At 37.1% G+C, this 27459-nt stretch overlaps 1 protein-coding gene and 1 long non-coding RNA gene across 4 annotated transcripts in view; one reads left to right on the top strand and one right to left on the bottom strand.

Annotated features, from left to right (window-relative positions):
• Positions 1 to 19218, bottom strand: part of PNPT1 (polyribonucleotide nucleotidyltransferase 1) — a 53500-nt gene extending 34282 nt beyond the window's left edge. The window contains exons 1-10 of one of the 3 annotated variants that reach the window (XM_037807012.1): positions 19045 to 19218; positions 12452 to 12512; positions 11759 to 11833; positions 10938 to 11043; positions 9975 to 10024; positions 9024 to 9087; positions 8874 to 8921; positions 7927 to 8040; positions 3087 to 3273; positions 268 to 319 (exon numbers count right to left, since the gene is read on the bottom strand). In XM_037807012.1, coding sequence (XP_037662940.1) covers positions 268 to 319; positions 3087 to 3273; positions 7927 to 8040; positions 8874 to 8921; positions 9024 to 9087; positions 9975 to 10024; positions 10938 to 11043; positions 11759 to 11833; positions 12452 to 12512; positions 19045 to 19217 — 930 coding nt within the window. In that variant the 5' untranslated portion in view covers position 19218. The remainder of the gene's footprint in view (positions 1 to 267; positions 320 to 3086; positions 3274 to 7926; positions 8041 to 8873; positions 8922 to 9023; positions 9088 to 9974; positions 10025 to 10937; positions 11044 to 11758; positions 11834 to 12451; positions 12513 to 19044) is intronic. The other 2 variants (XM_037807013.1, XM_037807014.1) reach the window with 2 other exon arrangements.
• A 224-nt stretch (positions 19219 to 19442) lies between these two features.
• Positions 19443 to 27228, top strand: LOC119512327. Its single transcript, XR_005212363.1, has 3 exons — positions 19443 to 19486; positions 26366 to 26543; positions 26850 to 27228. It is a non-coding gene; the product is annotated as an uncharacterized LOC119512327 (long non-coding RNA).
• The last annotated feature ends 231 nt before the right edge of the window (positions 27229 to 27459 follow it).

Here is a 27459-nt window from a genome sequence, read left to right as displayed (position 1 = left end):
ATTCTTTAAAAGATTAGAAATGTTAATTAATTTAGGAGAAATATTACTTGTATAAATCACTCAAATATATTTGTACATTTTTCCTAAAACTTGTATTGCTCAATATAAGAAGAATGGAGAAACATTCAGCTAGGCTTTTGTTTTTTAGCTTTCTGTTTAAAGATGTTTTATAAAAGTAGAACCATCATTCACAAACAAATTTACATGGGATATGATAAAAAAGAATTCCTGGAACAATTATTTAAGACAAAATTCAGGGGTACATACTTTATCATGTTCATAGTCTGTAAAAACTGCATAGAGTCTTTCCATGGCAAGTCTGTTTTAAGCAGAAAAAAAAGTTAGCATAGTAATATTTGGAAACAGGCAATTTCAATTATAAGCAAAATCAAAATATTTATTAACAACAAACTAGATTATTTAAAAATAACAACCATTTCATAGGGAACTAAAATACAAATATATTGCTGTTTAATGCGAATTTATTATCTATAATATGATACAAAACCAATTTTAAACACAATAGCGAGTTCAAATACCTGCAAGAATAAACATATTCTTTGAAAGCAATATCCACATAACTATACCATTTTTGCTTTTTAAATGAAAAAAGATAAACCATTTAATAACTCGTGCTAGGAGAAACTGCCTATACATTTGGAAAATGAAAAACAAAATTTAAAAAAAAACCCAAACTAAACCAATTCTGATGCCTACAAGAAAATAAATTAGAGAAGGATAGAAAAGATTTAAGTGCATAAAATGAAATCACATTGAGCCCTCTACCATAGGTTTTACCCTTGGGAAGACGGTTGCTGCAAAGGAGAGGCTAGGCCTCCCTATGGTTGTGCCTAAGAGCCTCCTCCCGAATGCCTCTTTGTTGCTCAGATGTGGCCCTCTCTCTCTGGCTAAGCCAACTTGAAAGGTGAAATCACTGCCCTCCCCACTACGTGGGATCAGACACCCAGGGGAGTGAATCTCCCTGGCAACGTGGAATATGACTCCCGGGGAGGAATGTAGACCCGGCATCGTGGGATGGAGAACATCTTCTTGACCAAAAGGGGGATGTGAAAGGAAATGAAATAAGCTTCAGTAGCAGAGAGATTCCAAAAGGAGCCGAGAGGTCACTCTGGTGGGCACTCTTACGCACACTTTAGACAACCCTTTTTAGGTTCTAAAGAATTGGGGTAGCTGGTGGTGGATACCTGAAGCTATCAAACTACAACCCAGAACCCATGAATCTCGAAGACAGTTGTATAAAAATGTAGCTTATGAGGGGTGACAATGGGATTGGGAAAACCATAAGGACCACACTCCCCTTTGTCTAGTTTATGGATGGATGAGTAGAAAAATAGGGGAAGGAAACAAACAAACAAAGGTACCCAGTGTTCTTTTTTACTTCAATTGCTCTTTTTCACTCTAATTATTATTCTTGTTATTTTTGTGTGTGTGCTAATGAAGGTGTCAGGGATTGATTTAGGTGATGAATGTACAACTATGTAATGGTACTGTGAACAATCGAAAGTACGATTTGTTTTGTATGACTGTGTGGTATGTGAATATATCTCAATAAAATGAAGATAAAAAAAAAAATGAAATCACAGAAGTACTAGAAGAAAAATTTGAATACTTATATAATCCTGGGATAGGGAAGCCCAACCATGATTTCAAAACCAGAAAATATCAAGAAAAATATTGACACGTCTGATGATGTAAAAATTAAAAATTTGTAAAGCAGAAACAAAACAAATAGATTTAAAAATCTCACAAGAAATTCATCAAAAATAAGATTGAAAGATAAGCTTGGAAAAAATATTTACTGTAGATCTTGTATTTTTAAATTAGTATATTTTTAGATAGAAAAAATTAATTTCAATTTTGAAAAAAATTACGAAACCTGTTAAACCATGGATGAGGGTTAATAGTACAATTTATAAAAAATGTGCTATCCTCAATTGTATCAAATGTTCCTTACCAATGCTAGGTGCTAGTAATAGGGTGGTACATGGCAATCCTATATTTCATGCATGATTATTCTATAAACATAAAATTTCTCTAATAAGCAAAAAAAAATTTTTTTTTAAATTATATACCAGTATTACTGAAAAGAACCAAATCTGTTTCACACTTCTCATGTTTATTCACCAGGAAGGATTTTACCAGTGACATATAGCAGATCATCACACTCTTGATTTTTCAGTCCAATAAATATTTGTTTAATTATGCCTTGCATTTTTTCAGCATGATCATATTTAGGCAAAATGTTGAGACATACAGACTATTATCAACATTTTCATATTCAAACTTACAAATTAATTAAGAATGAAGCTCATATCTAAAACCTGTGTTTAGAACATCTTTCTCCATACCTTTCAAAGAAATCACATTGTACAATGCCCAAAATGCCCTCCCTTTTTCTTCTTGCTTTTAACTGTTCAATTAATTCCACCTTAAGATTTTTCTTTCGCACGCACACACACACACACACTCTCTCTCTCTTTAGCCTCTTGTTTTCTATTATTCTATCCACTTTTGCTCAATGATTACAGGAAACTCTTTTGATTATTGGGGACAGTTTATATAATCCTTTAATTTCTGACTGGCTGTGAGACTGAGATTAAGGGGAAAACCACTTTTGAATTTATTTCAAATGAGATGAAATAATTTTCTGGTGATTCATTCACATTTATTGAGTGCCTGTCTATTTGTCATGCCCTGTTCTAAGCACTGGGTATACAGTGGTGATTATACCTGATTTCTTTCTGAGAACCTCACCAGTTTCCTCAGGTATTCAAATATCTTATGCTTTATTTTCTTTCTTCTGAAACAGAGATATATGGGGATTATCTGAATCTCAGCCAACAAACTTTTGAGACTCAAACAGGACAATGTGGCTAGAAGAGAGAGACGGGTTCATCCTTTTCTAAGTAAGATCTGGTATTTACAACAATGACAAAAAAAAATGCTTTGCTATTTATGAACATTAATGTGCAAACAGAGATTGCATGGGAAGTTTTTTTTTCCTGAGAAGAAGAAAAATCTGGTGACAATTTTATATTTTCTATTATACAAACAGATGTTCTTACTTATGAGTGTGTTTCACAATCTCTGGCGATGGAGTAAATAATTTCTGAGGTGTCCTCTTGGTAACACCAATTTCTCTTACCAACTGCTGTATACCATGAATTATTTGTTGGGTATATTTCACTCCCACTTTAATAGCATGGCAAAAGTCCTGCTGTAAAACATTCTCTGCAGATGCTTCCAACATGACTATTTAAGGGAAAAGAAAAACATGATTCATTCATGGAACCTTTTACCTACACAGCATTTTCAAACACCATGACATGACAAATTCTACAAATTAATTTTATTTTTAAATTTATATCCACTTTTTAATTTCTTTCCTCAGAATCAATATATTCACAAAACAATAAGAGCAGAACATAGAAAAGCAAGACAATAAAATAAAATAAATAAAATAATAAAAAAAATTACAAAAAAGCAAGCAAAGCAAAGCAAACAAAATAAAAATGAGTAGAGAAACCCAGATTAATTTTTTTTTTTTACTGTGGTAATTAATGTATATATAACACAAAATTTCCCATTTTAACCATTTTTAAGTGTACAAGTCATTGATATTAATTACATTTACAATCTGTACTACCATCACGTCATCCATTACCAAAACATTTTCATCACACTAAATAGAAACTACACCCATTAAGCCATAACTCCTTATAACTCCCTTCCCTCTGGTCATTAGTAACCTCTAATCTACTTTTGTCTCTATGAATTTGCTTATTCTAGATATTTTATATAAGCGGAATTACATTTGCGTAGGTTATCATTATATCCTAAAGTTTAACCACATCATGCTTTAAGATTTACTATTCTCTGAATCATCATTTTTAAGGCTTCTAAATATAATCAAGAATGAAAAAAGTCCTTATGTGTTTTATTTGTTGAAAATCCCTCAATTAATTGAAGTATATTTATGTTTATTATACAAGAACAAAATGCTGCCATTATTAATGATTTTGAAAGCTGTTGATTTTATATATAAAACAATCACTATTAAGAACTTCCTAATAGTTAAATAGGTAAATATATTGACAGTTCATATAAGCATTAAGAAAGAAGATTAGCTAGATAATTTTAGAAAGAGCATTATATATTTCCGAGTCAATAAATGCTTACAAAAAATTTAAATAATATAAGACAATATAATAGAGATTTGATTTTTTCATAATTCTAATAGAGAACTGTTTGATTTACTAGAATTCAAAACATCAAATAAAATAATCTTTAAAAATCATATTTGGTTTTTAGGTATTTAATTACATTTAGGCTATGAGTCCTTCAAGAAAACATACTATTTGGAAATTTTTCCTATCTTGTGAGGATAAATTAAAAGCAGAATGTCAACTTTACCATCTCAGATTTCAAAAGGAAAAATTCCTAAATAATTATAAATAATTTTAGATCTAGATATAAAGAATATAAGAACAGGCAAAAGAAAGAATATAAAAACACAGCTAACAAACAAACCAGTGGGTGCCTATGGTTGGTGAAGATCAACTACAGTGAGGCAAGTGGAAATCTTTTGAGGTGACAGAAATGTTCTTTACTAACTGAAATTGTGATTATACAGATGTATACATTTATCACAACTCATCAAACTGTACCCTTAAAAATGATGCATTTTTTAATACTTCTGCTTCTGGGAAGATGGAGTAGACAAATTTTTCCCTACTCCCCTCACTAAGTACAACTTAAAGGTCTGGACATACATAAAATAAACTTAAGAAGATCTAAAAAGTAGGGAGAAGAAGGCTGACTGGCTGTGGATCTTATGACATGGAACAACTCTTTTCATTAAACTTCAAAGCAATTCACTTTATGAAAATGCTTATTAAGAAAATTCCTTAGTTTTGAATCCATCATCCTGCACTGTCATATATGGTTAACTGCTGGCCACATACAGTTATTAGCATTTTAAGTAATTAAAATTAAATAAAATTTAAAATTCTGCTCCCTAGTCACTTCATCCACATTTCAAGTACTCAGTAGCCACATGTTCAGATATTCTGTCACTATGGACAGCACTGCCACAGATAATAAAAAACAAAAAAACTTGTCGAAATGATTGTGCTAAACTGTCAACTACTTTTAGTAGTTGAAGATGAAGGATTTCTGAAATTAGCTGAAGCTATGAACCCTAGACACAAAACCACTTCTTAAAAACATGTTACTGGTATACTTTTTTCCTGAGTTATGTACTACCACACACAGAAAGATTAGTGATTATGCTAGGTTGAGTTATGTACCCCAGAAAAAAACATGTTCTTAATCCATTCCGGAGGGTACGAACCCTCTGTAAATAGGACCTTTGGAAAATGTGATTTTTAGTTAAGTTGTGGCCCAACTGAATGAGGGTGGGCCTTAATTCTATTATTGGAGGCTTTATGAAGAGAAAGCCATGTGGAAGAGTAGAGGAGTAGAAGGTGAAAGTCAATGGAACCAAGAGAGAAAGGAGAGGACATTGCCATGTGACAGAAATGCCAAGGAACCCAAGGATTGCTAGCCAGTTAGTATGCTACCAACCCTGGAAGAAAGCAAATCTTCTAGCTCTGAAATTGTGAGCCAATAAATTCCTTAGGTTAAGCCTTTCTATTGCATGGTATTTGTCATAGCAGCTGGGAAACTAAGACAGTGAAATGTTATCTAACAGTTGAAAATAAGCATCTAAATAGTACTGTGCAGAAAAATGGCTAAAGTAACCTAGCAGCTGAGAGCACAAAGAAACTAATATTCTTGCCCTATAAGGCCACACTTGCAAGATTCTTACTACTAAATATTTTAATAATGAAATGGTAGTAATTACTTTTCTGTATTTTTGTACCCCAGAAATTCCATGATGGTACTACTTGACTTTGGTCCAAGATTAACTTGAACATGTGAGCTTGGGGTAAAATTATCTATTTGGTGCATCTTTACAAAAGCAGAGAGCTGGCTGAGTATCTTCATGGAAACAGTGAGGCAATCATTGTAAAATGGAGGTTGGTATTTCCTGAAACCAGTTTCCTTACAGGTCAGTTCTGATTCATTCTCAATCTCCCTCTAGTTATCTGAGGTCACCCCCTGAGGTTTATATGATCTCTAGAGTCTCATTCTGCCATTTGGAGAGCAATGGGTGAGAACAGGAGCCAGCTGAAGACTATCTAAGGGGTTTCTATGGCATGCCATGGATGCAATAAAGAACCTTACTTCATTCCTCCAATGACTAAATTTAGAAAGTTTCTAGCTCTAATGCAGAGGCTGTATGACCAACTAGCCTTATTTCTGTATCTTAATGATAATAGTAGGTATTAACTCTATGCCTGCCAGGCACTAGGTATTGTGTTGGACACTATACATACCCTGACTAATCTTTCATAAAGACCCTGTAGAGCAGTTCTTTTATCTTCATTAAACAAAACAAAACAAAACCTGAAAAAAGAAATCTGACACAGCTACCTAGACTTGGGGTCTTTTTGACATGGCCACTATCAATAACGTGTACAAAACACATTTCTTACCCTTAATCCATCCAAATTGTACTCTGATTACTGAAGGCTTCTACTTTTTACTTTATTTTTGGATTGTTTACATTTTTTACAAGCACTTTAGATTTTCATTTGGAAAACAGAATTAAGTTTCAGTACAAAGTAGCCAAATCAATTTACTAATTGAAAGCATCCCAAAACAGTTTACTTGCCTCCCTTGCAGTCAAGGGTGCAATCATGTGCTGCATATCTCTGGTCAATGAGATATAAGTGGGAATTGCTGTGTGAAAATATCTGGGGAAAGCTCCACAAAAGGGAGGGTAGATGTGTTGGCCAGAGCTCTGGTAGCCAGCTCAAAAGCATTGAGTGTGAGGGCCACACCTTCGGGAAGCTGGAAGAAATTCAGATTTCTTAAGACATCATGGAGTGCTTAACTGTCCTGGATTGCTTTTACCTCTGAATTTCTTTTACCTAAGAGAAAAAAGAAACTGCCATCCTGATTAAGCCATTGTTATTTGTTTTGACAAAACAATCCCTAAATGATACATGTGGATAATGTGAGACTTCTATTGTATGTGTTCTATCACATAGTACCTAATTCCAACACCATTATGACCATCTTTCCAAAAGAACAAGCTGGAAATGAGTTGTTACATGTATTACTTGTGCAAAAAGTGCTACAAGTTTAACAGTTTGCTTTAGGTTTCATCAAAATGTCCCTACACAGACAATTCCATGTCAAAAGTCTTAGGCATCAAATGTCACATAGAGACAAGAAAACAGACAAGAGACAAGAGATTTAAGCAATTTGTCCAAAGTCTCACGGTTAATAGTGCCAGAGTTGGATTTCGAACTCAGGCTGTTCTGACTGTCAAAGTCCATTACCCTTTCACAGAACCAGGTCCTGATTTTCATTTATATAATTATGACATTTTTGTTTCAGGGAATGAAGGTGACCCATGATCACTGCATTTCTTCTAGTTTATTACTAATTTTCCACCTACCAGAAATAAATCATCTCTTTCTCACCAGACTATATGCAGGCTTAGAATGATGAAATTAGCTAACAATATATTTAAACTAATAAAACAATTTATTATCAGATTTATATCTTCTACTTTTAGATTAAATTATTAGACTAAAAATTACTAGGATTATCTTGGTAAATAAAGATTTACCCAATTAAAGTTATGTAATATTTTAGATATTACTTAATAAGAAGCAAGAGTACTGCCAAGATATGACAGAGATAAAACAAAAGTCTTTATGACCACTAACAAAACACACACACATATGAATTTAATGCATTTTTTAAAAGTCAGAAATTTTAAGTAGAATCCAGAAAAAATAATAGTAAAAAAAATAGTAAACTACCTACCAATCTGACTTTTAGGTGCCCCAGCAACCACTAAATTTAAAGTACTAGAAGACATTTCTTTTCGTGTTGGGTTAACAACACATTCTCCATCAATCATTCCTATTCGTACAGCTCCTAAAATATATTAAAATATTGGAAATTGTTGAATAAAATCTCTCAAGTTTTCAATTCATTATTACAGTGATGGCTTCAATCCCCCATCTTCAATTGTGACCACAGAATAAAATCTACACTTTTGCCACATACTTAAGGCCCACAGAGCATACTAACTCACCCTACCTTTTCTTCTCACTGGACCACGCTGAGTTGCTCAAACACACCATTTCTTCCACATCTCTGTGATTAAGCTCACACTCTTTTCCTGGCATAGAATATACTTCCACCAAGGCAAATGTTTACCATTTGATCCTACTAAAGTTCAGCTTAAATATCAACCACCCTGAGCACTCCTTGACAACTTGAACCTGCAAAACTATACCCATCCTCCTCTAACATTTTGTCTACATCCTTATAAAACTGTTTATACTTAGGTTGAAAGCACTAGTACTTATTCTACCTTTGTTCTTTCAGTGCTTAGTTCAGTATCTAGCATTTAGGACATTCAATAATTGTTTACTAAATGAATCGTTTTTACACTGCGTGTTTTATCACGAAAGAGTATACTCGGACAATTTCCCAGTCTAAAAAAAAGTTTTCTAACAGAAAGAGGCAGCTAGTAAGTTAAGTATCTAGGGATATAAAATCTGTAACACTCTAAATATTGTTATCAGAAACAAAACTCAAGGCAAGGATGAAAATGTCTGAAAGAGAAAAAGGAGCCTTAAAATGCCATCTAGTTTAATTCCCTAGGAGATAATAAATTTGACCCAATACCACTCTGTTATATGCTCACTAGTATTTACTGAAAAAACACAAATAACCTGTCTTATTTTCAAATTGTAACTTACCAACAGGTCCATTCCAAGGAATATCTGATAATGAGAGGGCTACAGAAGCTTAAAAAAAAAAAAGAGAGAGAACAATGAGAGCTGAAATAAAAATATTTCATTGGTTTTTCAATCAACAACATGAATTTTAATCTCTATTTTTATACTTACCGCCATTAATTGCTAGGACATCAGGTTCATTAATACCATCTACTGCTAACAGATTACAAAGGACCTGGTACGTGGGGAAAAAATTAAAGCAGTTAAAAAAATTTCATATACATTGATTTAGGTTAACATATTGGTCTAAAATATCCAAGCACTATATGGGTAAAAGCATGGGCTTTGTTGTAAACTCCTTAATGTTGGCTCACTTAAGTAAATGCTTGATCCTGGGCAAATTAGTTATATTAGGCCTCAGTTTCCTCATATTTGAAAGAGAATAATAATAGTATCTTTCTTAAAAGAGTCCTGTGAGGATTACATGAAATATTATATACAAAGCATAGATGAAACAAAACAGCTTTATACTGCAATAACGTGTCTATGCTATGTACTTATGAAAATAACTTCCTTGAGGCTGTGACATCCTTGCAAAAGTATCAATAGGCGGGAAAATGAAGCAAGGACATATTCACTTGTATCAAACAAATAAAATGGCAGTATGCTGAAAGAAAATATTTTGAAGATATCAAAATTAAATACAAAATTAAATTAAAATAAAATAGAGGTTTAGAGGATCCAGTAATAAAGAGAGATAATAAAGATTAGTTGGCTCAATTTTCCTAGTCTCTGTTACCAGCATGATCTACAATCACAATGACCTTTCAAACTTACCAGTTCTTTTCTTCACACATGGCATTCCATCTGTTTGGAATGCTTCCTCTTCAGTCTTTTGTTGGCTAACTTCTAGTCAATTCAGGTGTCAGCTTAAATTGACACTGAATAAATGTCAGTGTTTAAAAATTATCTTTCTTTTTAAAAAGTTTAGTTTTAAATGAAATGGAATCATCAAGAATTCTTATATTGTATTCTTTGTGCTATTTAGCCTAGGAAATAGTATATATTCAATAAGTAATTTTTGAATGCTCTGGAAATGACTAAATCTAAAGAAGAACTTACCTGTGTATCATAAAAGTAGCCAGCTGGGAAGAGAGGTCTAATTGCTCGATCTACCAAAAAAATTAAAAAAATAATAAATAAATAAATAAATAAATAAATAAATAAATAATACTGTGAAGGGTTGCTTTACATTTCAGAACTTTTCCTCCATTAAATACCCACTTAAAAAATAAAATAAGTAGCTGTTCAGTATGTTGGAAAAAAAAATACCCTTGGAGCGATTTACTGAGAAAGACATAAATAAATGTCAATGAATCAATTAATATACACCATGCCGTAACAGCAAACTAGCAGGGCAGGAGCACACCGGTCCAAAAATTGAGGAAAAACTATTCATTCTGGTTCCATGTGCATCAGTTACATATATAAGCAGGTGAAACTTAAGACAAATAGCAGACCTGGTATTTGCATCTGATGAATACATGTAAATATACACAAACTAGGACAAACTGGTTACAATCACCAAATTCCAAGATAAATTTTTACCCAAAGAAATTCAACTCACAAATTTAGACAAAAGAACTACAAATTACAAACAATCACACAATATTTAGGGATGTCAGAGATAAGAAGAATTAGAGACATATTCAGTAATTGATGGCAGTTGATGAATATAACACTTTTAATTTAGGAATTATGATGTTGAATATGAACATAAAAAATATTAGGAATACATTCAACAGAATACAGGACCACAGAACTTAAATGTTCAAAAAAGATTCATTCATTAAGTCAAGAAATAAATATTGATATCTATTCTGTGCTAGATACAGGGGATTCAATAGTAAACAAGCAAAAATTCTTACTCTCATGGAGCCCTATAGAAGGTAAATAATCTCAGGTGGTATTAATACAATGAAGGAAAATTTAAGAGATATTGCAGAACACAGATGGAAGAGAAGTGATGCTAATGCAGGTATATCAGATATAGAGATTTCTAAGGTCTCTATGTTCATACCTTACCTATTATTCGACTTGTAAGAATTTCTTTATCAGACGATCCAATCTCTCTTCTAAGGTAGTTTGTAGGAATTCTACCAGCAGCAGCAGCTTTCTGTCTATAGTCAACCTGAAGTAGGAATGAAAAAAGTAAAGTTCATCTGGTTCCTTTTTGTAGTAACAAACTATATCCCAAGAACTACAATACAAATATTAATTTTCCAGAGGTTGCTAATATTTCCAAACTAAAAGTAGAGAACATTTCATTTACTTTTAGCCTTTTATGTCTCTTGGGAGAAGGAAGAACTGATAGAAATGTTTCAGTAAATTGATTAAAAAAAAAAAAAAGTGTACACACCTGTAAGACTGAATCATGGACAACAAAAAACCCCAGAACTCATGGCTAGATGTCTAGCCTCCCACTTAACAGTCAGATGACTACCTAGCCTCATTACTTCCCATGGTAGAGAATTCTAGTCAAGTCAAATACAGTCTTTTTCATATCATAACTGCTAGATATAACTGCATTCCCCTTTTCCTAATAGAAAGAAGCCATAAAATCCTAATGAATTTACTCTACTTAACATGTATTTGCTGACAAACTGAAGAAAACCTACAAAAGCAATGTGTTAATTCACTGCTTATTCAACATCAGAGTGCTCACACACTTCCATTGTTCTTGTTAACTTGCTTGTAATACTTGCTTCTAATATGTGAATTGGTTTTGAAGCAATCATTTACATTTTTTTTAATGACAAGTATCAAACATCAAAGAACACTGGACAAAAGTATTCCAAATTCTACATTTAGGCTATATTACAATTCAGGAAAATCAACAAACTTACCACCAAAGGCATGAACTGGGAGGGTGAAGGTTTTGTTTTACTGACTGCTGTGACCATCACTGCAGTGTCACCTGACTTAAACAAAAAACAACAGCAACACTGGTAACTTCTTTTAAAATCAGATATTAACATGCGTAGCAATTGAATGAACTCTCACTCCAATCAAACTCAAGGAAAGAGAACTGTAATTCCATGATACAATGAAAACGAAAATAATCATTCACAAGTGGCCCAATCTTGATCCCTTCTGCATATCACAATCAGTATTATAATTAGTCAATGACCTTCTCAAAAGCATTACAACCAAAAGGAGAAAAGGCTCACTGACGACTTAACCACAGACAATGAATTATGAGTCATATTTCCTATTTCTTATGAGAAATTTAGGCTATATATAAAGAAAAATTCCCCAAGTGCTACTACTGAAGAAAATAGTAAAATCACTTTCTCTAGAAAAAAAATAACAGAATTGATTAACAGAATAAAAGAGAATCCCAAGTTTGGAAGGGATCTTAAAGGTCATTTAATATATCCAGGCTTGTGACTCCCTGGCTGTCTGGAATGGTTCTGGTAGAAATGATCTTAGTAGTATATGGATTAATTTCCAGAACCACAACTCTAAGAAGTTATATCTGAGGTACCATTCTTTTTAACCATATTAAGAAAATAATTTTTAAAACATGGACTTTTTACCTGGACTACAGCAGAGCCATCTGCAAATCTGGCCAGTTTTCCAGAGGATATTTCTAATTTTCTGTTTAAAAATAAAAAGTTCAACACCAAAGACTTAGGTCATTAATACAATTACCAGCATAGCATAAAATAACCAAAGATTCTCATAGAAGAACTAGACGCTACCAAGCCCCACAGGCCTCCACCCAGAAAAAAAACAGGAGAGAGTTCACAATCATTACGAAAATTACAAGGAGAATTTAAGAGCAGCTTAAGGAAGAATACAGAAAATAAGGGTATAATATTACTTTTGAATGAAAGTATTTTGAGGGTGCAAGACCTGCTTTCCCAACGGGACAAACTTGGGGGACAAAAAGGTGTACAAAAGTAGTTCCTACCCATAGTGCGAATCAGAGAAATTAAGAGTTACAGATGTGTGCAGGAAATTCAACAGTTAAAAAATTGACTCTGCACCTGGTACCACATTAGGTGCTTTCACAAACTTGATCATCTCTTTCTCACATCCTCTGTAGCAAGCATCATCATCACCATTTATCCAGATGATGAAAGCGAAGTCTGAGAATGAACAGTTAGAAAGAGTTGGAGTCACAAGTTAAAGTGAAGTTTGTCTTACTCCAAAGCCCGGATTCTCCTTACAGCTTTACACTGCCTTCAGCATTAGCAGCAGTTTAATTAAGGACCCTGAGATTTTGAGACAGAAGAATTAGTAAGATCAACAATTTTGGAGTTGGTCAGGTTATAACACAGACAGGCCTTGATTGGTTGGTTATTTGAAAAGAAATGAAGAGACTTTCAAAGATTCTTGAGGCTACAGACTCCATCTGGCTGTCTGTCTTATGTCTCCAGCTTCTAGAAAGTACCTGGCAGAAAGCAGGTACTGAACACATCTGTTCACTTCCTGTCTGCCCCCAGCGCAGGCATATTTCTCATTTCTTTTCCTCTTGGAATAGGTCCTTAAGAAGAGCTTTTAAGAACAGGGAGCTTTCCTAGGGCTGGATTTTGAAGATTTTCACTTAACATTTGATCTATCTAGGCACAGCAACAGAAATTCAATATAACTCAGAGTGAGCTCAAAATGGACACCAGAGACTAATACATAAGCTGGGCAAAGCCAAGCTTCAAAGATCCTTAACTCAGGCTATGTTTTCATACTGCCCAAAATTTATTAGCCACATCCCCAAACTCAATTTCAACTGTAGGTGCTTAATCTGTTAACTAATGGCATTTAAGGAAGACAAGCAGCATCAGTTACTCTGTCAAGTACCTCTTTCTCAGTATACCATTGTTTAGTTAGGGTTCTCCAGTGAAACAGAACCCAACAGGATATATATGTAAAGGTAAGATTTATTATAGGAATTAGCTCAAGAGACTGTAGGGATGGACACTCTGATGAAGATTTTCAATGAATTCCCAAGAGAAGCTGGCTGGCTGAAGTAGATAGAAATTCTTCCTTCTAAGGCCTCAGCAGAAGTACTTTTAGCATCCATGTTTCTACCAATAGTCTCTTCAAAGAAATCTATTGTAGTCTGGTGCTGAAAGTACAAGCCAAATGCGTGTGCATACACATACACACATAACCAATGCCCTGTCCCCCAGGAGGATTACTTAGTCCTTCACATGCCAAAGAGAAAAATCCTTAATATTAAATTCTTTTGCCAAAAGCCTGAATTCATGAAAAGCATATTTATCTATTCACAGCTTGATACATTTCCTTAAAATTGAAAGTCAGAACAAAGCACACACATTTAATTTACATGTATACATTAATGAATACAATGCTTTTGTACTGTTAGCTCTGACACTGAAATATTACGATTTTTAAAAATTATTTAACACAGACGTTATATTGATAGTCTACAATAAAATGGGTCTCACTTGACTCATGGGAAGTATGTGGTGCAGAGAAGAGGCTGAAACTGAAGTATTTTATGTGGAGTAGACAGAGAGAATTATATTCTCAGAACTAACCACATTGTGTATCATCATACAGACCCCACCATCCTATAGCTGAAATCAGTATAAAGATTTTATGTGAGAAAACGTAAATTTGGGGGTCTTGAAGTTTAGTTTAATCTTGGGTAAGAACACGCTATTAGAACTTCTCAAGACCTATCAGGAATTAGCATTTGTGCCGGTTTGGATGTATTACGTCCCCCAAAACGCCATGTTCTTTAATACAGTCTTGTGGGGACAGACGTATTAGTGTTGATTAGGTTGGAACCTTTTGATTGTTTCCAGGGAGATGTGACTACTAACACCTTTGATTAGGGTGTGACCTGTTGATGGGATTGTTTCCATAAGGTGTGGCCCCGCCCCCATTCAGCTTGGGTCTTGATTTACTTACTGGAGCCCTATAAAAGCTCAGAAACAGAAGGACTTCAGAGAGGCTACAGCCAAGAGAGACATTTTGGAGACAGCCATTGAAAACTGACTTTTGCTGACACTGCTCCAGAGAAGCTACGAGAGGACAAAAGACCCCAAGAGCAACCTTCTGAAGAATGCACAGGAGCTGACAGAAGAGCTGGAACACAACCTGGGATCAGCAGATGTCAGCCACGTGCCTTCCCAGCTAACAGAGGTTTTCCAGGAGCCATTGGCCTTCCTTTGCTGAAGGTATACTCTTGTTGATGCCTTAATCTGGACATTTTCATGGTCTTCAGACTGCAAATTAGTAACCAAATAAACCCCTTTTATAAAAGCCAATCCAGGTATTTTGCATAATGGTAGGTTAGCAAACTGGAATAGCATTCTATCTACTAATGTGAATTCTGAGTATCTGAGTTAACCCTGTGACGGGGAGGGGAGTACCTCTAACAGAGCTCAGTGGACCTGATAAACAGGGAAGAAGAGCTCTGAAAGCTACAGTTCTACTCCACTAATGGGGCTATTGCTCAGCATTTTTGAATTACCCATAGTGGCATATTCTACTGAATAACCTCAGTGAAGGTAAATATTTTTTAATGGTGGATATGATTTGTAGAAACATCCAAGGCAGTATAGAGGTTAAGTCATGGGTTCTCTCCAAGCAATGGCAGGCTTCATTGGAATAAAGTCCTTCCAAGGAACCACTTCAATGTGATGTATCACTCTCTCAGGTTCCTTTGGTGAAGCCTAGGCATATGGTCCCGCCTAGGTGTAAGGACTAGCAGTGTACAGAGAAGAGGACAACACACAGGTACTCACAAGCACTGCTCAAGGAGTGGACTACCCTCTCACTGGCTAAGAACAACCTTCCCAATGGTTCCAACAGGCAGAGAAGTGGAGCTAGAGAAGCATGGATAAGCTTCTAAAGCTAAGATACTTACATTGATGACTGATCAAACCAGTGAGAAAACAAATAGCTCTGCAGTACCCAAGATGTTCTCAAATATGCACGATTGGATTTATATATTTATCCAAACACCAATCCCTCTTACCCTCTGTTTTAGTTTGCTAATGCTGCAGAATGCAGAACACCAGAGATGGACTAGCTTTTATAAAAAGGGGGTTTATTTGGCTATACAGTTACAGTCTTAAGGCCATAAAGTGTCCAAGGTAACGACACATCAGTAATCAGGTACCTTCACTGGAGGATGGCAAATGGCGTCCGGAAAACCTCTGTTAACTGGGAAGGCACATGGCTGGCATCTCCTCCAAAGTTCTGGTTTCAAAATGGCTTTCTCCCAGGACATTCCTCTCTAGCAAGCTTGCTCTTCTTCAAAATGTCACTCACAGCTGCACTCCGTTTCCTCTCCTTGAGCCAGCTCATTTATCTGGCTCCACTGATCAAGGCCCACCCCGAATGGGTGGGGCCACACCTCCATGGGAGTATCCCACCAGAGTCACCTCCCACAGCTGGGTGGGGCATATCTCCATGCAAACAACCTAATCCAAACGGTCCAGCTTAATCCCCACTATTATGCTTGCCCCACAAGATTGCATCAAAGAATATGGCTTTTTCTGGGGGACATAATACATTCAAACTGGCACACCCTCTTTGTTCTGTCATAGATAGTTCTATGATCAGTCCTTGGTGGTTGCCCTAATGTGAACTGTTCCCTGCTCCCAGGTGTGTCCAATCTATATTATGCTTGCATGATCTAAATCATGCAAAGAACAAGGTAGTTCTTTGCAATGTATCTCATGATCTCAGCTGTTGTTTAACTGACCCATCTGACCTTTTTTCCTGCCTATATGCTTTTAGTTCTGGCTTGGTGCAAACCTCTCATTACTTTTTTATTTTGTGGTTGATTTTACCTCTTGCTAATTTACATACCAATATTGTGTATATAAAATAATTCCACGTATTCAAGAAGTTGATAACACATTGGTGGCTTCTGAGGATGGAATTGGTTGGCTATGGGACTGAATGGGAGGAAGATTTTTGAACCATCTTATTGTTGAACCATATGAGTGAAGACCTAATCAGAAAATACTTTTGACAAAAATAAAACAAAGGATGATAAAATGAGCAGGGAGAGTCCTGTTGCTGGAGGAATTCTAAAGATGCCTGAAGAACATTTTTAGAAACATTTGAGGTATGATATGGAATGGAACCACATTCATCCAATCTCTACCAAGAAATATTCATAAAAGTTTACAAATCTCAAAAAAAAAAAAAACAACCCACACACACACAAACAAACAACAATAACAAAAACAAAACAAAAGAAAAATGAAAAACACCTTTTATGATTTGGCTTCTGCCTATGCTGTTAAAATCTTATCTGTGAATTATCTGTAGCTAGTCCAAGGCACTATGTACTCTCTCACCTCTGGCAATTGCATATGCCAGTCTCTCTACTAGTTTCTCCTTGCTAATTCCTCCTCATCCTTAAAGACTCACCTCTAACAGCAAGCCTTAGGGGAGGATAAATACTCCTCTGTGCTCTCATAGTGCCCTGTGCATACCTCTCTTACAGTGATTTTCCCAACTCTGAATCTGCATTAATCACACTCCCTCATCAGATACTGTATCTCCAATGACTACCTAACAGATGCTCAATAAAAGCTTGTTGAGATGATAATGAAATACTTGCCTCAAAGGTCACTGTGGGCATTAAATACACTATTCTAAAGACACCTACTACACTGTAGGTTTAAAAAAAGGTTAGACTCTTTCCTCTCTATAACAAATATAAAATAGGTCATAAAATCTGTCAGTGTTGTCATGATACATAGAATAACAAATATAAAGTGCCTGATACACAGTATCAATCAAATGTTGCAAATGACAAATTTAAGACTAAGATGAAAGAAATGCCTTACCCAGCAGGTATGATATTTATGAAACAGTTATTTTAACACATTACACAGGTTTAAAGAGAATTATTTGCAAAAGAGGCTTAGATTAATTAATAAATGAAAGATTCAAAGTAGATTATTTAGGGGAATTTTAGAGGGCGGCTGTATCTTGCACCTTGGGTCCCCAGATGCCTAGCAGGTGCTTACTGAATGAAATGTTCTGGGCATTTCTTCACAGGAAGAGAGTGTACTCCTTAAAGAAAGGAAGAGATATTCTCTCAGAGTCCTCTTCCCCACAAAAATGAAAACTGAAGTATGTCAGAGCTGGATGGAGCCTAAAAGAGCATCTTCCAGAAGGCAACTACAGTTTTCAGCCAATTTTCTGAACAGCCCGAGTTATGAATGATTTTTACATTATTAAAATGTAAATGAAGAACAATATGTGATAGAGACAGTATATGGCCCATAAAACCTAAAGAATTTACCATCTGGACCTTTACAGAAAAAACCTGCAGACCTTTGACCTGGTCCAGGCTTCTCATTTTCGCAGTGAGAAAGTGGTGAAGAACTGTTTAAGGTCAGTCAGTACATTAAGGGGGAAGGCCTAGATTCAAACCCTGAGTTTTTGGCTTTCAGTCTAAATCAGGGTCGAGTATTTTAAAACGTACTCTTAAAACATATGAACAGTTTTATTTATTATAAAAACGATGCAAGTAGAAATTTAAAAAGAAATTTCGATTTTAGACATGAATATGGCAAATGGATCCTTGGGAAAAGCATGAGCTTTGTGACTAGAGAAACGCAAGTTCAAAATCCATCCACTCCCATGTACTAGTTTTGTAACATTTTTGAGCCTTTGTTGCCTTAATTATAAAATGGGTTAATATCTTTATGGTAAACTTTAGAAGACTGCGTGTATTTTAGAACTGGAGTTCAATAAACAGACGTTCCCCCTTTCTACCCAGAGTTATACTAGCCAGGCTTTTATTAGATTGGGTGACGTGAGCAACTGCTGTCAACTCGTTATCTCTAGGTGGAAAGTTTCCCACTTCAGAGACCAGGGGTCCGGACCCCGAAATTAAGGAAAATGAAAGTCCCGTGGATATACAGACTCAGCTGGAGAAGGGAAGCTCGGAACGGGACAAGAGCAAGGACTGAGAAGCATAGGGCATGAGGATGAGACAGGCGCGGATAGTTGGAGGGTCTCAAGAGACAGCCTCCAAACCTGAAGAGGGAAATGTGGACTTTGGATTTGGAGCAAGAAGCCGGGGGGGGGGGGGGGGGGGGGGGGGGGGGATGGGGTGGTAACCTGGCTTGCCAGATTGACTGGATGGACAGTGAAAGGACAAGGAATGCACGTCGTTCTTTACCTGCTGCCTAAGTCCAAGGCCACAACTCGGGACCCCCCGTCACTCCATAGCGCTCGCACCTGCAACTGAGTGAGGGCCCGAACCCGCCCTGGAAGACAAAGGGGACCATCGCCCAGCGGCCGGAGCCGGAGACACGAGCAGCAGCACCTACAAGCCGCCATGACACTCCGCATGCGATGGGCCCGGGCTACGCGTTGATTGGCTCACCCTGCAGGCCACAGGGCGGAGCCTGGTCCAGTTTCATTTCCGCGGTGCTGGGAGTACCGGGTGGGGGGAAACGGATACCTTGGCGTCTTTCTACGAGAACTAGAGAGGGTCAAACCTCTCAGCGCGATTGTGACGTAACCTATCTTTTCTTTTTCCCTTTAAGTATACTCCAGTGAAAGACTAGAAAAATAGTGCTTTCTTACTATTGTACTGTAAAAGAAAATCCTAGAATAAGGTAAGTGTTTGAAAGAAAGTCCGAGAATAATATGTGTTTAGTAAGTAAAACAAATATAGTAATAATAGAAGTCATTGAACACATTTTTACTTTTTGGCTTCTGTGAGTTAAGAATTAGGACAATTTGTGTGGTGAGTTATGGAAAAAGATAGTCTTTCCTCACTTCTGCCCTGGTTTTTATACCATAAATTTTACAGCACGACTATGGTGATGCAAAGGTTTGTGTTAGAGGTATACCTCAGAGATACTGTGGGTTCAGTTCTAGACCACCTCAGTAAAGGGAATATTGCAATAAAGCGAGTCACATGATTTTTTTAGTTTTCTAGTCCATATAAAAGCTATGTTTTACACTATACTGTAGTCTGTTAAGTGTGCAGTACTATTATGTCTAAAAAGCAAGGTACACAACTTAATTTAAAATACTTTATTGCCAAAAAAATGCTCAGTATCATCTGGGCCTTCAGCGAGGCATAACTGCTATGCTGGTGGAGGGTCTTACCTTAATGTTGATGGCTACTGACTGCTCAGGGTAATGGTTCTTGAAGGTTGGGATGCCCCTGGCAATTTCTTAAAATAGGAACAATGAAGTTTACCTCAATTGACTCTTCCTTTCACATAAGCACTTAGAGGCCATTGTAGGCTTATCAATTGGCCTAATTTCAGTACTCTGTTTCAGAAGATAGGGAGGCAGGGGAGAAGCAGAGAGAAGGGAAATGGCCCGTCTTTTGAGCAGTCAGAACACACACATATTTATGGATTAAGTTCACTGCTTACGTGGGCCCTGTTAAGTGGCGCCCCAAACATTTACAATAGTAGCATCAAAAATCACTGAGCACCGATCACTGTAGCATATATAATAATAATGAAAAAGTTTGAAATATTGAAAGAATTACCAAAATGTGACACAGAAAAACAAAGTGAGCACATGCTGTTGGAAAAATGGGGCCAATAGACTTGTTCTAGAAGGGTTGCCACAAACTTTCAATCTCTAAAGAGCGCAGTATCTGCGAAGTGCAATAAACGATAGCCCAATAAAATGAGGTATTCCTGTAGTTGATTTCTAATAAATTAGTTTCATTTCTTATGGCTATATTGTAATTTTAGAGATCTTTAGCTTCATCTCTGGTTCGTCTTCATTTACATTGCTAATACTCAGCAATTAATTTTTCTGTCCCTTTTGGTCAAACACTAATATTTTCTAAACCAAAATGCCAGATATTATTTAAAATAAATCTCATAAAATGAAAAACAAATGTTTTTGGAATTTTAATTTGATAAATTTTTAGGAAGTGGGTTAATTTCTCCCAGCTCTCTTAAACCAGTCTGTTAGAAATTCTTTTGGATCACCTGGAATGACCCATGATCATTTTTCTATTTTGAGAGTCAGATTTCCTTTTTAAGGTCATCACCAAATGAAGTAACTCTCTCCTCTACCCCCACCAAATCAAATGGCGATAACAAAAACCCAGTGTACACTGAAACATAGTGTTAAGAGCTCCAAACCAACACAAATGCTCTGGTGGCAAAACAGCTCCCCCAACACCTTGCTTTCATAAGCTATTACAGCTAATTTGGGATTTCCATGGCATATTTGCGAAAGAGTGATTATTATACACAGGCTAACAGAAGAGATTGCCACCACAACTGTTCATGGGTATTCAGTATTAAAGTAGTTTTTGCATCTTCTATCTTTGTCATTACCTTGAGTTTCCACCATGTTTTCAAGACCAATCCATTGACCCCTATCATAAAGACAAATCTACAAGTAAGAATCTACTTGCCACAATTCAACATTACTTTGAATTTATAGAATAAGAATTATGTTGAATTATGGACCCCAGAAGAACATGTTCTTAATCTTAATCTTTTCCTGAGGGTGTGAACCCGTTAGAAATAGGACCTTTTGAAAATGTCATTTTTAGTGAGGGTGTGGTCAATTGAATTGCCATGGGTCTTAATCCTATTACTGGAGGCCTTATAGAGAAGACCACAGAGAGAGAGCTACATGGAAGAACAAGAAGCTGGAAGTCAGCAGAACTGGAAGAGAAAGGAGAGGACATTGTCATGTGACAGAAAAACCAAGAACCCAAGGATTGCTGGCAGCCAGCTCCAGAGCACCACAGTCTTCAGGGAGAAAGCATTGCCCTGCTGGTGTCCTGATTTGAACTTCTCCTAGCTTTAAAACCATAAGCCAATAAATGCCTGTTGTTTAAGTCAACCCGTTGTATGGTATTTATGATCACAGCTAGGGGAACTAAGATAGATGCTAAATCACCTTTTGGTAATGCACGTAAATACTATATAATCATTTTTGTTCAGGCAATATAGCCTAGTAGTTAATAGCACAGACTTGGCCAGTTTCAGTTCTGGCTGGCATGTATCTATCTCTCTGAGCCTCAGTTTCCTAATCTATAAAAACGGGTCATAATACCAACCTCACTGGGTTTTTGTAAGGATTAAACATGACAGAAAATATAAGATGTTTATCACAGTACCTGGCACGTTGTCACCTCTCAGTAAAAGATAGATTTGGCTTTGATCCAGCCTTTTCTTAATTCTCCCTCTAGTATCCTTTGAAATAATGGACAACCTTCTTTCCTTCAGAACCCCATGAATCAGTTAGCTTTCATCCAGCTGTGAATGTTGGAATGCAGCTATGTATTAAGCACCCTCTGTTTTCTCACATCAGTCCAAATAATTGAAATAGTACTAATTGGATCATAAACACAAAGACAAAAATGTGGGCACTGAAATGTTGTGGCAGAGCTTTGTTATGAAGTAGTCATACAGATGATACAGAATATGTTTTTTTAAGCATTTTTAGATTAGCATAGGAACAAAAATATAAAGTTTAAATCCTTGTGGCTGTAACTACTGAAGCTTTGATCTATGAGGTTCAGTCTAAGAGAAATAACATTTTGAAAGTATGGTTCTGCCATGTATAGTTCAACAGCCAATATATAATTTAAAAGGAATTTCATACTTTACCTGTGATTCTTAAGGACATTAAAGGGAATCCAATTCAAACCCACGGGAGCAATATTTCTCAGATCTCCTTTTCTCTTTTCTTCAAACTCCAATGAATCTGCATCAAAATCGTTAATACCACTTCATGCTCTGAGTAGTAGTTTCATTGAAGTAAAACATTGTATTAAACGATTGTAAATTAAATTTTAATTTAGTTTGTAGTTTGATTTATAGTGTATAAATTATATTGGTTTTATGACTTTGTAAGAGCTACAAGAATAAGGAATTTATGTCCAGCTATGTATTTGTACATATTTAAGTAACATTATTATAAAAAGTATCAGTAGACACTGAAGGTCCATGAGAATTTTTTCCCTTGAAAGAGGCTTGTAGCTTACTTAGCTTTGAGAAACACTGCTCTAACAACTGCCAGAGGGATCTTTCTACTTCTCAAATCTAATTCTATTTCCATCCTGATTAAATTTTTTGAGAGGTTTCCTAAGTCTTTGATCTACAGGAAAATATCTAAGCTGATTTGCCTTTTCTTTGTGATCAGCCTCTTCTTACTGCTTTATTTCCTTCCCTCCCTGCTTCCCTTCATTTTTTTTTTTATTCCAAGAAAATGAAACTACTTGTTCTCTTGCAATATGTCAGTCTCTCTCCTGTCTCAGTGCCTTTGCACATATGATTCTCTGTGCTTAGCATATATTCCCTCCCCTGCTACTCAGTCTTCAGGTCTCTGCTTCCATGTTATCCTTCCTGACTTCTTCAGGCAGGCTGAAGAGCACAACCTATGTCTGTCGTTCCACTTTATTTATTCATTTGTTTAACCATTTATTCACCTATGGAAGTGAATGTCAGGGGAGGTATTGGATGGTGGATTAAAGTGCTGGCTCGGGCATCAGATTGCCTGGGTTTAAATCTCAGTTCTATCGTCTAAACAAGTGACTCTCGGCAAATTACTTACTTTTCCTATGCCTCAGTTTCCTTATTTGTAAAATGGGAGCAATTATAATATCTGCCTCTTTGTGTTGCAATGAGGCTTTAAATACAATAATATTTTTAAGAAACTAAAGGCAGTCCCTGACACATGGAAAACATAATAAGATGTAATATTTATTGAATACCTACTTTATACCAGGTATTTTGCTAGGCTCAGGGGATAGAAAGGTGTCAAGCCAAACAGAGCATAAGCCCTGCTTTATGGGTTTTGCAGTCTAGTGTGAGAGGCTGGCAAAAATAGAACCAAACAAACAGAAGAATTAGTGTGATTAGTGTTAAGAAGGAAACAAACTAGATGCAGAGAGAGAGAATAATGGGGGGGGGGGGCGCTTATTCAAATAAGATAGCCAGGGAAGGGGTCTTCCTGACCAGGTGACATTTAAGCTGACCTGAAGGATAAGAAGGAGACAGCTTCTGAAACATGAGGGTCAATGGGGAAGAAGATGGGGATTTATCTCTGAGTCAGGAAAGAGATTGGCTTATGTGATGGCAGGGAAAAGCCAGTGTGACTGGAGAGTAGCAAGCAGGAGTGTGGAGGAATTGAGGTAGGAAAGGAAAGCAGAGCTTTGTACGGGTTTGGGAAAACAATGGAAAGTTTTTAAATAGGAGAAAAAACATGATCCAATCTACATTTTTAAGATGATCCTCCTTATCTCTCTCCAATCCATTCTAGACTGGTTAAGAGACAGGTGTGGAGATTAGGACCGGTACTGTGGTGGTATGGACCATGGTGGCCATGAAGAATGAACATATTTGGAATTTAGAGGTGGAATTGATAGGACTGGTTGATGTATTGGATACGGAGAAGGGGAATGGGAATTAAGATATTATTAATAGGCTTGGATACTTCGATAGGGCACGATTAAAATGTCTGAGACACGCTGTCAAGAAACTAGGGCTCAGAGGAAACTCTCCCATCAAACAAGTGTTTTTTTCCGTTTGTGTCACTTCTTCCCTCCCTACCCCATCCCATTTTAAGGGTTTCACCTTTGGAAGATCAAATGGCTTTAGCTCTTTGCCGTGAGTATGGTGATCCTCATGGGACTGAAAGCAGTGCAGCCCTTCCACTGACAATGCCCAGTTTCAAATGCAGGAGGTGGTGATGGGAGAAGAGCCATGAGACAAGGAGGGGACGTGTTCCTGCCCCTTGAATTGGGTATTTATTTAACAGGACAGGTAACATCCCTTCATTCCCAGCTGTGAGTTAAAAAAAGTCAATGTCGCCAAAAGTATCTTGGCAGTTCCAGGAGGAAAGGGGTAGATGGAGCAGTTTGGTTTCTGAATCCTGGGCATGCTTCCCTTTTGCCTACAGACAAAGAGTAATCAGCATACCAATGACATCATAAGCCATGGAAATGCATGCTGTTGCCTAGGGAGAGGATACAGAGAAGAGAATGGGTCTGGTCTGGGTCTCAGCCTTGAGGAGGGAATGTTGGCTTAGCCTATGGAAATGGAGCCTGTGTTGATTCAGGAGGAAAGCTAGGATGTATTGTCCTGGATGTTTTCCATTTGCACTCGCACCCCCATCCATTCTAAGCTCTGCTCTGTGCTCCAGGGGACTGACCTTTGTGGACCGAATACCCTAGCACCCTGGCCCTCTGGCTTTAGGTTGGGTCAGCCAAGGGAAGCACCAGCAGGAGATCAGAGGACAAGAGGAGAGAGAAATTAAAACTAAGGAACGATAATTTCCTAGGGTAGCAGTGACTTCATTCTCTGCCATTACATGCCAGAGGTGGGAGGGAACAGGGAGGTAGGAGGCCTGCTTACTTGACCCTAGCTATCGCTAGGCTCTAATTACACTGTTTCTTTTCCTTGCTTTTCTGGTCTTAACAGCTTCCCATGATGCTAGTCCCTAAGTGCCTTAGCACTTGTTGGTTCCCAGAACCCTGCCCTCCCTTCTGTAAATAGTTCTTTAATTAACTCCTCTTTAGAATTCATCTGAATATGCCCTCTGTTTTCTGCTTCCCTTTACACTGCTCTCTGCCTTGCCTTACTCTCTGCTGTAGACCACTGTTACTTGTTACTAGAATCTGGTTGGCCTCACAGTGGAGTATCAGGGGCGATGCTGTTCTCTGTTTCTTTAATTAAGTTTCAGTCTTAGACAGGCACTGTGTCCCTGGATCCTGATGATGGTGGTGGTGGTGGTGGTGGTTGTACTTAGCATTGTCAGTGCTCCTGTCCATCTTCCAGCTGTAATTCTGAGCCCAGCATGTATTCCTGCCTCGACCCCAGGTATAGAGGGTTTTGTTCTGTTCCCTTCCCCAGCTGCAGTGAGTTTTCACCAGTGCCTTAAGGGTGACAGTGTTAGTTGCCCTCCCATAGTGTGTAGGGCTTTGTCATTTGGGGAGAAGGATCTAGGTGGGACTTCTGCCTTTCCCACAGTGGCTGCTGTCCTCCTTCCCCAGTCTTTGCATCATGAAGGACACTTTATCAGGACTCTTGCTCTTCTCAGTCTTTTTTTATGAGCCCCCAGTGAGATTCATGGAGGAGAATCTCTTAGTGCACTGTTTCAAATTCATCTTGTGTCTGCAGCTGAGGGCTTCTGTACTTTCTTAGTAGCCCACACTCAGCCTTTAACAATTAGTAAAAAAAATTAACCGAATTATTCTTACCAATGTCTGTTGTGGACTGCCCCAATAAGCAAGAAAGAGGTCAAGTCTTGTCTCTCTTTAGAGGTGCCTGTCTTTCCTTAGTTTTCAAGTTAGTTGCTTGCCTTGCCACTTTAGTTCACTGAAAGATTTAAGAAAAGTTGTGAATTTTCAGATTGTCCTGTTTTGTTGTTGTAAGGGTATTATTGTTGTAAGGGTGGGAGTGTTACTTTTTCCAGATTTCTACATCCTAAGCAGGAGCTAGGATTATCAAGACCAGTGGAAAAAGGGCATAATTTGTTCTTTCACTTTTTTTTTTTAGATTCTTCCTGCCCCCATTGCTTTTCTGGAACTTTCAAAGTTGGGGCACAGGAGGATGCAGTAGAAGAAAGATGAAAAAATTCTATTTCTGGAGCCACTGGCATTATTTTTTGACTAACAACATCTGTTTTTCATGTCCTCTGCTACTGCAGACATCCAGAAGCTGCCTGCAACATGAGGTGATACATTAGTTTATCTTGGAGACCACGGCTGGTCCTACGAAACTGCACAGTTTCCTAATGTGGGTACTCTCTCGCTGGCCTTTTGTTACCTTCCAGGCTTCTGTTCTTGTTGTTCCATTACACAGCTTCTTACTGCTGAGATCCTCTTGTCTTGGCTCTTAGCCCTCTTGGGTGAGGTACAATCAAGACACTTTCTTGGTTCTGTTGGCCCACAAACTTACATGTCCTTCCCCCCAACCTTAGACAGGTAGAATTATAGCTTGGTTTTAAACCCTGACCTCATTCCTTGCTTTACTATTGCAGATGGCTACAGTCAATTGATGCCTCCCAAAATTCTGCATGTGGGAAGCAGGCACCGGTGTCTGTATTCTTGGATGTGCCTGCTGTGGCCACACTGAAGAAACAAATAGACCCACACCCATAATTTAGATTGGATGTGAAGAATGATGAAGACACACACACACCAAGAAGGTATGAAAACATTTATTATTTACATAGTAAGGCTTTTTGAGAAGAGCAGAACATGCTTCCCATACTGGACAGGTTCTACTATCTTTTCAGTAAGTCCTACTAAATGGACTTTAATGGATGTGAATAAAAGCTGCTTTACAGAATGTGAGGGTAATTATCACTCATAGTCTTCAGTTTTGGAGCTTTCCTCAAAATTCTGATACAACAGGAAAATCCCTCATTTAATAACTTGTTTTACACATGGGGGGGGGGAATTTTCCTTCATCATAATGGGAGGCAAGGTGAGGATAGTAGCAGATGCAGAGTTCGAAATTTGCTTAAAGGAGGATTAAGGAAATTTGTTCAGTTTCAAGGGGTGAGGAGAAGGTATGTGAAATTTAGGAAAGAAATTATTTGGGGGTGTGGGTTGGGGTGGAAAAGTGAGCCTACTCTAGGAATTTGA

The sequence above is a fragment of the Choloepus didactylus genome, chromosome 17, assembly GCF_015220235.1.
Source record: "Choloepus didactylus isolate mChoDid1 chromosome 17, mChoDid1.pri, whole genome shotgun sequence".
Lineage (NCBI taxonomy): Eukaryota > Metazoa > Chordata > Mammalia > Pilosa > Megalonychidae > Choloepus > Choloepus didactylus.
This window is presented reverse-complemented; position numbering and strand designations above follow the sequence as displayed.